Raw genomic sequence first — 10,836 nt, 5'->3', positions numbered from 1 at the left:
TGCCTTAAATGGTTATTTTTTTTAGCTTCAGGTTTAAAGTAACATAGCGCTTTAACAGCACAAGATCAGCAACACTACTATGATGACAGTTCTGTTGCATCAGTTTTAGTAGGGTAAGGGGCGGGACCAACTCATACCTGCAGACTCTGACTTCATCTTTCTGTCTCTGTTTTTACAGTCGAGCCGTCACAGACTCGCTTTAATTAGACCTTCTCTAGCACTTTCCCCCCCGCTCTGTTCTGTTGTCCCACTGCCTTTAGCGTTTTCGAATGTACTTTTTTTTATCATTTGGTGATCAGGCACACAAATTCAATAATTATTGTTGCACATTAGAAGAAAAAAAGATGCATAATGATTGTATTCTGCTCTATTTGCTAAATGACAAAGCTATTTAGAAGGTATTTTTTTCTTTTTGAGAAAAATCTATTTTGCTAAATGTAAAAACTGTCTTTAATACGTAAACATTCTGGGAATAGAGAAATATGTATTTTTAAATGTTCCTGTTATTGTGATTTCTTCAAACGTGTAGCACAAATTAAAATTCCTCATTGTCATATCGCATCGTCTTCTCGTGTGAAATCTTGTTTTCCAGGGAAACAGCCAGTATCCAACCATCTTTATTCATCGTTTTGTTATTGTATAAATAATGACCAGGTAGACATGCATATAAAGTTTTATACAAACTTCACACAAAGTGAAATTTCATAAAAAAAAAACAGTATAAAACAAAGGAAAAACAAACTATCTGGATATCTTGTAAAGTTGGCAAGCTTCCTGCAGCTGGACCTTCTCCAGTCCAAGGATTTAGGGGTCTGATTCGGTTTAACCCTTGTGCTATCTTAGATGACCCCACCCTTACTTTGACGTGTTTTTCCTACCATGACAAAGGTGGAAAGATTTCATGTAATCCATGGACACCAGTGAAGATCACAAATCATTGAAGAAAAAAGGTTCAGCGCACTGTCTAGTGGGTCTAGATGACCCAACTCTCAATGGTAAAGTGCCTAGGATAGCACAAGGGTTAAAGGTGGAAAGATTTCATGTAATCCATGGACACACGAGGGTTAAATGATCCTTTTGGACCAAACGATGAGCCCAATGAGTCGGTTATTAATTCTTTAGTGTTTGTAGGCCCAGCAACTAAAATGTAATGTGAAATTCACAGGTTTATTTATGTAAATGGTTATTGTAACCCTTGTGCTATCCTAGGCACTTCAACGTTGGGAGTTGGGTCATCTAGACCCACTAGACAGTGCGCTGAACCTTTTTTCTTCAATGATTTGTGATCTTCACTGGTGTCCATGGATTACATGAAATCTTTCCACCTTTATCCACCTTTGTCATGGTAGGAAAAACACATCAATGTAAGGGTGGGGTCATCTAAGACAGCACAAGGGTTTAACCTGCAGGGCAGTCTGGGTTTGTTTTCAGTTTATTGTCTATTACAGAAGCACAACTCTGTTTTTGCAGTTGTCCTCTAGTGGAAGTGTAACCCATAAAATAAATGTTGCACTCAAAGTCTGGGCTTGCATCAATATAAAAAAACGTTTCTCAAAATTGGGCCAAAATAATAAGAATTATTACAAGTGTTCTTTTTACAAGCAAAGGTAACCTAAGTCTACAATCAAGAGTAGTATGCATTTCCTCACTGCAAAAACACTTTCATGGAAGCTGAAATAAATAAATCAGACAACTTGTGACTAACTTCTTTTAAACCTTTTTTTTGGTTTTTAGAAATTATTTTCCCCACAGTAAACCCTCTAAACCCCTCAAGAAAAACACATTTTATTTCAAAACATCTTCTCTCAACTTCAAAATATGTTACAAACTTGAATCGATACTGCAGAGCTTTGTACACATCAGGCTCAAAAGGACTAGACGTGATGAAGCGTTCGTTTAAAATGTCTCAAAAAAGCTGCATGCTCTTTCAGAGCACGAAGATTCTCAGGTCGTCATTTAGAGCTGAATGAGGTTAAAACTTTTGGAATTTGTTTTGTACTTTTGCCTCCATACATAAAAAACATTCAACCAGAAAAGTTTGCTTTACAGACGCAGAGGTGATGGGGGTTCCTATAGAACAGGTTGAGAAAACATCGGACTCTTAAAGCACTGAGGGAAACATTCAGCATTCACCAAGGCTGTGCTCTTATGGAAGCAAACGCTTTCAGAATTGTAAGGAGACACGGCTTTGAAAGTGAGCAGAAACTATTCTCAGGAGGTGAAAAAGTCCCATGTGTGCCAGAGGCTGACGCGGATGGATCCACTGTGCTTCAGATGACATCAGACTGCATATGAGAGCTGGTTAGACCACAAACTGAGTGTGTTCCAAATCCTGCGTTGAACCAAAGTGGCTCGAGGGAAGTGTGTGGAGAGGTACCATGACATGCTCTCTCTGCTGGAGTGCTTAGCTTTATGTTGGTTCACATTCAGGTGACGGTAGGTTTACTGTTGAACTGCGATGTTCTTCCAACCATTTTGTGCGTGCCAGCTGGGAGGCAAAGGCCGTCAGCAGGAGGAGGCGCTGATCTTCTCTGAGACTTCTGGATCTGACTTGGCTACTAGGAAACGCAATCGACCCCCACCCATACGGATCTGATCCACAGCGCTGTAAGAAGCGTATAGGAGGATGGGGCGGGAGACAAAGGAGAGAGACGAAAAGAAAATCAGGTTAGGAGGTTTAACAGCGAAGGGCATCAGTGGCAGTGAGGCGGGGCTTCTCGCTGCGGGGACACACCTCTGGTAGTCTGCTCCGATCAGGCTGGTCCCATTCACGGCAAGAATGCGATCACCGATCCTGAGTCTGCCGTCAGAAGCAGCAGGTCCATCCGGAATCAGAGTCCGGATGTAAATGCCAGGAGCATTGAGAGGAGTATGCTGGCAGAGGGAGAATGTGTGTCACCGTCAAACGTGTCTTTTCAGCTTCAGCCACACCAAGCAGAACCAGAACCTTTCAGATTTCTCCCTGAACAGTCAGGAGATCATTGAGTTGCTGTGTGGCACTGATGTATTAGAAGGCATGTTTGCTGGTGTGATCAAGGGAATTAGAGAAAACTCTTCTTACAATCCAAGTTCATGTATTTTGAGGGCAGGTTAGAGGTCCCCATATGAAAAGTGATCACAAAGGAAAAGTTGAACTTGGCCGACCATTTTTGGGTCTATTTTGAAAGCGTTCCCAGTAATCTTCATTATAATTATGCTACTTTTAGTAAAAGGAAAAAAAAAACTGTCGTTTTCTAGAACATAGTGTCTGCCAAGTGGTAGTAGCTAATTCTCCTCCGAGCAATCCTGCCCCCTGTTCCCCTCCCAGTTACTAAGAGCACTCCATTTACACCCTCTCTCCTGCAGCTTACAGCCCCTCACACCCCCAGCCTAACATTATCGGTGCAACAGTAATGGTGACCATTATTGGAGCTATTCAGCCGTACAGCTCTGAGTCAGATTCCAGCTCAGATGAGGAAAACAAAGACATTCATCTTTAAGTGGATGCATCGGAATGGAGTAAAGCAGGAAGCTTGTGGCCCACCCAGTGAATTTTCCACATCACAAATAAGCTCTTTTTCAAACTGCATTTTTTGTTTGCTCCTCATTCACATTGATTCGAATAAAGAATGACTTAGAAATGCTAATTTAAGCTGTGTTTTCTGTGTCATCCTTCAGCAGAAAATGCCACAAGAAAATGTTAAAAAGAATATTTCTTTGTGGATCTTCAACACTTGAAGTCGACCTCCAAACTGACTTGACCACGATGGCGCACAGCTGGACATCCATTATTTCATGGACTGGCAGAGCAGAAAAATAAATCTGCTGATACAAAGTAAAACTCTATCCTGAAGAATTTCTATTTATACAGAATATACAAGCTTAATGGCGAGCTTGGGTATTGGTTCAACTATTTACGTTTGACTGAATGCTGTAAATTAGACCTTTTTTGTTTTATTAAATTTTCACTTCCTCTAAGTCATAACCTTCACAGCCATTTTCCTGGCATAATTAGAAGATGAGAAATATTATATTATATTATAGGAATACTTCGTAAGTAAAAATTTGCATATTCTAGCAAAACTTGGGATATCAAAGCATGGATTAAAAAGGAAATAATCCAAAACAATGGACAATCAACAGTTGATTCATTCTAAACTTTCACAACCTCAGATAGATTAAATTAGTGTGTAGATCCAGGGCTTGCTAAATGTGATTCATTGATTTTTTTTTAACACCTTGACGCCTGAATTTATTTCCAGCTATGAAAAAATAAAATCACTTATTTTTTTGCTCATGTTTTTGCTTTCAAGCAGACGCTAAATTAAGGTATGTTTGGAGCAGAAGTGGTTTGATGCATATTTGTGTCAAGGGGTTAAAAACTACCTCTTGAATTTAAGTAAAAGTATCAGGAAAAAACATTTTCTCTTAACTTACCAGTCCGTCAATGAGTCCCATGCCGAGTCCATAAGGTCCTTTATCCAGCTCCACTACAAACACCACACACAAGTCATCAGGAAGGGAAGGGGCTCCAGAGGAGGAGACAGGGAAAGGAAACTCACACCCACTAATACACCCTGCAGAGGACACAGACACCCAAAGGCACAAAAACACACATATGCAATCACACACAGAGGGTTTTTCTATGGGAGTGCACAACAACTAAACAACTTTAGGGAACGGCTGAGAAATTGGACATAAATTGGACACAGGCATTCACAGACATGCAAATGTTTGGCTGTCGACTGAACATAAACACCAGCATGCTGCTGAACCCGACAGTCACATCCACCACATAGTGATTTGTCAAACAGACGGCATGTACAGCATGGAAAGAAGGCCCACTCATTACACAGCTCTTAATCAATCATCCTGACCAGAAACTGCTCTGAGGCATTTCGCCATGTGTTTTAAAACAGCGCATCTTTGGCAGCTTTGGCTTTAGTGCTGCTTGTCCTGCAAGTTACACGTCACACTCGAGCACAATGAAGCTGACACTTCATCTGAGAGATGCACTGCTTTGACCTCACACTACAAAAAGAAGATGAACAGTTTCATTCAAGTGTTTCTTAACCGTCTTTGAGCTCAGTTACCCTTTTTCCTTGATAAAAATCATGAGGTACACTACCACAAAAATGTAAAACAAAATGTAAAAAAACTACAAAATGCTATATTAACAATATACAGTCGTTCTTATTAAAGTGTCTTGATATGAATCAAATTCAAAGAAAACAGGATGTTAGGATCTTTAATCGTTTTTTCTCCTGTGAAAGCTGGGCCTGTTGGAAGAACACAAGCGCTGAAATCCTGGCAATGGTGAATATTTTTTAGACCACTTAGGTGAAATTAAATAATTTCCCACACCTATTCACCTGTTAGAGCACAGTAGTGTACTGTAGTACACAGGGTAAAAAAACATTGTTTAAGATATGCATGAAAACCTGCAAAAATGTAAACAAATATTTCATCAACTTTTTTGTTTTTTTTGTTGAGATCATCATAATTTCTGCATTTTATTAATCATTTGAAGCAAAATATACTTTTTTAAATTCTGTTTATCCCTTACATTAAAATTAGTTTGAACTTAATTAATGAAGAATGATAATTATGCAGAACAATCAGAAGATTATGTTCACAGCACCCAACTTTGATCAATCAAATGGTTTATTTTTCAATCTCCTGATTTTACGGACAATGTAAAGAAAGCTGCTCCTTGAGTTCTGTAAATTCATCAAATACTGTCTCTGGATTCCATGAAGCTTCTTACAAGTTATTTGGATTTCATCACTGTCATGTGTGTCCTTGAGCCTACCTTCAAGCCCATTGGAGATGAGCCCGTTGGTCTTTTTACATTCTGCAACGGTTCTGCCGGAGCAGCCGTTGGTACTGGCGGCTGGCCCAGGCCCCGCTCCTCCACCCTCTGGGTACAAGGGCGTGTTGGGTGGGGTCAGGAGGCAGGACGGGTCGGGATTTGCTGCTCGAGGGTGGTGAAGTGTGCCATTTCTTCTGAGGCTGTGTGTGTGCATTTGTGCCGGTGCTCGATCGCGTCCTCGCTCCTCCTTCTCTGCTGCCCCCTCATCTCCAGCTGAAGCAGCAGGAGCAGCAGAGCGGGGACTGCTGTGGGCTGCAGGCAGCAGCTCCCTCTGTGTGATGACAGAGAAAAGTGGAAAAATATCCATAAATGTATATGTGTTGCCTTGTGCACCTGTGTACATATGAGGGTGCTGTAACACCGAGGATTATAATCTGGTCAGCCGTTCCCACTAATTAGACAGCCTAAAGACTAATAAGATTAACCATGATTTAACCATGTCTAGGTTTAAGTGTATGTGCACTCGTGTTGACTGGTGTGGGAGGTTTTGTCTTTCAGCTATAGGATTAGGAAGAGCTCCTCCACAACCCCAGCTGCTGAGGCACATGGCCTGGATTATCGTAGGAGTGTATATTTGAGTGGACGCGTGTGCGAGTCTGACCTGAACCTCCGGCCAGTCGGCGGTGTTGGTTCCGTTGGATTGCGTGTGCGCTCCGGGAACGCCGCTGTGTGTTTGTGGCTTGGTGCGGAGCCCCCACAGGTAGTGGCGGACGTAAAGCAGTTGTCTGTAGATGCTGTCCTCGACGGACTCGCTCTCCAGGTCCACCCTGAACCCAGAGCTGGGCAGCACGATGGGAGGATGATTCTCAAAGCTTTCCAGAAGGTCAACTAAGCACAAACAACAATGTTAAACGCACACACTGACCTTCACCTTAACATACTGTTGTAGGTAAAATAAAAACCCTGTTTCAAAATCATCATATATGTTTACAATGTGCCACTATTTGGCCATTCTGTTGTAGATGTGTGCACATATAAATCATAGGTGGGATACTCCAAGCCTTAAAGTTTCATTTCAATCATCTTTTGATTTATTTTAAAAGCCTTACCAGAAGTCTTTTATTTATAAACCTCTGAATTGTGAGTGGGATTCTTGGTGTGGAGTAAGCCCACTTTTACTTCCCATGATTCGTTTGTAATCTCCCCCCGCTATCTTACAGCCCCTCACAACCCCAAGCTAACATTAACGGTGTAACAAAAATGGCGAGCAGGATTGACACTATCCAGCCGTACAGTTTTGAGCCAGATGCCAGCTCAGACGAGGAAAACAAAGACAGATCTATTTGTCTGCAAGTGGATGCATCGGAATGGAGCGCAGCAGGAAGCTTGTGACCCACCGATTGAAGTTCTAAATCACACCTACAAGCTTTTTCAAATGCCCTTTTGTTATTTGCTCCCGATTCACAATGCTTTAAGTGAAGAAAACTAAAAATGTAATTTTAAGTCTTAGTTTTCCTAATATATGGCCTCCACCGTCAGAAAAATGACCACAAAAACAGGTTAAAAACCCCAAAAACATGATTTTGTGGCATTTGTTTCCTGGCATATTGCTTGGTTTCCAGATCCCCTAATCAGGTGTTTCCAGTACATATAGCCGAGTATGCTGAAAACAAGCAGGAACGCAACTCTTTGTCCCCACCCCTAATATAGATGAACCTGTCCGCCACTAGACTGCAGTGTTGGCTGGACTTCTACCTGACCTACACACCTGTTCTGTAAATGTACGGCTCATCCTCACTGCTGGGTTGCCATATTTGGACAGGGCCCACCTCTGCTGTGAGCTGGTGCTGAATGAGGATCCGGTGAAGCTGGACTGGTTTTAGAGTTGGGTGTTCACTCGTCAGTGCCCGCCAGCTCATCTGCAGAAAATACAAGAGAGGTAGATTGAGGATTCACAGGAGATGAGATGATTTTCAGGGCGTCCTAAACTGAGGCTGCAGCAGGTTGTCCTTCGCCTGCTCATCAGAATTCTACAACGTCACGGCATGAGGTGCACAAAATCCCAAAATGCTCTCAGATAATTAAAATATTGGACAACAAATTTTGAATGAGACAACTTAATAAATGTGCGTTTCACCTGTGTCAGCTGCTGGGGGGGCATGGCGACCACGGACACAGCGCTGTTCAGTTTGGCAAAGAACTTCTCGGCCAAATGTCCCAGACCAGACCTACTTGCCCATTCCATGACCATTCGCAAACAAGCTTGAATTTGCAGTGCCTTTGAATGCTGGAACCACCCTCGAGATGGACCTGGACCCCCACACACACAAACACACATGAGACCCACTGCAGCAGATTGCAATTCAAATGTGTGTGCGTAACTCAAAGAAAGGGAGAATAAAATTCTAACCTATCTTTGACTACGTGTGTGTGTTGTTTTCAGACAATAAATACCGTACATTCATTTTAAATTAAGCTGTGATTGAACTCAGTGAAACCGAGGCAACACACAAAAATTGCCTGAAGAATACAAATGCACTGCTGCTGCAGCTTTTTACTGCACAGTGAACCAGCTAACACTTGCTTCCCCGCATGTGTAAATACTCCCTTTCTCTTTAGCACACGAACTAGAAGCCATTTTTATTTATGAAAAACAAATGCAAACTGTAAATAAAATACTTTTATTTATTGTTACTTTGGCATCCTATAGTTTGTCAGTTTGCAGTTTTATCAACTCACTGACTCATATTGCATCTAATGCTTTTCCTCCAATAACATACTTGACAAAGAGAGGACTCGTCCTCACATCATTCATGTTTTTATCAAACACTTATCAGTTTCATCTTCTACAGGACAAGAATATCTTGCAGAGAATCTAATGCTCTCTGACCCAGGAAGAAAGTGAACAAAACACATTTAAAGCACAACATAAATCCACCTTGCTTGTCACCCATTTGTTTATAGAGAACATTTGGTTGTAGTGGATAGTCCCTGCTCTAGTTGCCTTGGCAACCATTTGTACATTTCCACTCCAAATGCATTGGGATCCCAAAAAAATGAGTAATACCCTTCTCTCCCTCTGGTTGTTGCCACAGTCCTGATGCCTAAGAATTGAACAATTTAATTCCAGAGCTTCAAGTCTGACAGTGGCCCATTAATTCACTGCACTAACGTGCTAAACTCTTGTTATTTAAAAACACCATAACATAGCTTTAGATTTTACAGAAGCAAAAGGTTAGAGAAGTTACAAGGATACTTTTTATGAACAAATGACAAAAATATGCAGCTTTTTCCTTCAAAAGGAGCAACGTTTTCCAACGATTAACTTCCATCTTTTTCATCCATTTTTATGAAATTAGCCTTAAATATATAATTTGTGTGGCAGCTTTTATCTATTATAAAAGTGTTCCCAGTGGTCTTGTAAATGTGATTAGGCTGTTGTTTTGGCCAAATATGAACAAAACTGTAGGACAGTTTCTGCAGGGAACCTAAGTTTTATTAGAAATTCACCTCTGAGTGGTGGGCGAGACCATTGGTGCAGAGTAAGGCTGTCTCCATTTCCCATCATCCCTTTGTTTACAGTCTCTCCTGTTAGCTTGCAGCCTCTCACTACTCCAACCTAAACATTACTGGTGCAACAAAAATGGCGAGCAATAGAGGAGCCACTCAGCCGTACAGTTTTGATCCAGATGCCAGCTCACACGAGGAAAACAAAGACGTTCATGGATCTATTTGTTTGCAAGTGGATGCATCAGAATGGATGGGAGCTTGTGACCCACCGGTTGTAGCTTCTATGTCACAACTATAGACTTTTTCAAACAAAATTTTTACGTCTGCTCCTGATTCACCACAATAAAGAAATACCAAGAAATGCAGTTTTAATCTTAATTTTCTTTATAGATGTTCTCCATCATGATGTTAATAACGCAATTTTCATCAGGGTGGGTATTTTAAGCATGTTTATCAGGTTTGAACTAATTTGATTGCTACCTTTATGTTTACAGTAAGTTTTATTTACAATCTTTTGCCTCAAAACTTATATCTAAGCCAAATTCTTAAATACAAACAAGTTTTTTTTCAATAAACGGACAGGCTGAGCAAACACCTTTACAATATACAACCACACTGGTTTGTTTAGAGAATTATTGATTCTCCACTGATAGCTGCACTTTTATTTTGTTTTGTCTCTTTCTATCAGCTATTGATAACTCAGAGAAGGATGGTGAACACTCATGCAGCTTCAAAAGGCCCAAACTTTGTTGTGTTTTACATTAAAACATGTTTTACAGTGTGATCACATACATCTCGTTCACACACACACACACACACACACACACACACATTAAATGCTTCACATATTCTGCCATATGTTCTGGAAGTACACACATATACACAGCCAGACCCTCCTCTCTTTAATAGGCTTATGTCTAGGCATACAGTAATCTATGTTTGAGGTTCTCAAACAGACGAGACATCACTTAACCTCTTCACAAACGTGTGATAATGCTTCATGGCAGCTGTTGGCATTTAAACAGAGAAAAGCTTCTGTGCAAACTCAAAAAGTACAAACCCCACATTCCTTTACATCTTTTTCCAGTGAGCAACACATCTGTGTCCAAACATTCTAGCTCTTATCTGGGTCCTGGTTTTTGTCTTTCTGCAGCTGCATTGACACACACTGGGTGAGCACAGTTTGTGAATGTGAGTGGGTGTGCATGTTCCTTGTGATGCAAACGTCAGCGATACCTGCCAGAAACTCACTTCCCTGTTTCCATGGACACCATCAGAGGAGAAATATCAATGAGCAACAAAAAGGGGAGTGAAGGAGGGAGGTAGGAAGCCAGACAGACAAAGTGTGTGTGTGTGGAGAGGGGGGCTCTGAGATGAAGGACAATGGAGTTCCTGCGTGACTATAGGGGTATTTCTCCTCCTGGATGTTCAGGCATGTGATCTTTCTTGTCTCCAACAGCTAATGAAGACATATGGAATGATAGTGAGTGTCCGTGTATGTAATGAAGGATCTATGAGGTAAAGCCTATAAATGC

General features: G+C 41.2%; 1 protein-coding gene across 6 annotated transcripts in view; it reads right to left on the bottom strand.

The window, feature by feature from the left end:
- Nucleotides 1-601: 601 nt before the first annotated feature.
- Nucleotides 602-10,836, bottom strand: part of radil (Ras association and DIL domains) — a 29,381-nt gene continuing 19,146 nt past the window's right edge. For 2 of the 6 annotated variants that reach the window (XM_023958389.2, XM_078944279.1), the window contains exons 14-20: nucleotides 7,929-8,101; nucleotides 7,560-7,710; nucleotides 6,453-6,679; nucleotides 5,792-6,122; nucleotides 4,417-4,556; nucleotides 2,735-2,874; nucleotides 602-2,605 (exon numbers count right to left, since the gene is read on the bottom strand). In XM_023958389.2, the coding sequence (XP_023814157.1) occupies nucleotides 2,506-2,605; nucleotides 2,735-2,874; nucleotides 4,417-4,556; nucleotides 5,792-6,122; nucleotides 6,453-6,679; nucleotides 7,560-7,710; nucleotides 7,929-8,101 (1,262 nt within the window). In that variant the 3' untranslated portion in view covers nucleotides 602-2,505. The remainder of the gene's footprint in view (nucleotides 2,606-2,734; nucleotides 2,875-4,416; nucleotides 4,557-5,791; nucleotides 6,123-6,452; nucleotides 6,680-7,559; nucleotides 7,711-7,928; nucleotides 8,102-10,836) is intronic. The other 4 variants (XM_078944281.1, XM_023958385.2, XM_023958381.2 and 1 more) reach the window with 2 other exon arrangements.

Source organism: Oryzias latipes, chromosome 1 (genome assembly GCF_053564925.1).
Source record: "Oryzias latipes strain Hd-rR chromosome 1, Olatipes_Hd-rR_3.1".
Taxonomy (NCBI): Eukaryota; Metazoa; Chordata; class Actinopteri; order Beloniformes; family Adrianichthyidae; genus Oryzias; species Oryzias latipes.
The sequence above is the reverse complement of the archived record's forward strand: the minus strand, read 5'-3'. Positions and strand labels throughout refer to the sequence as shown.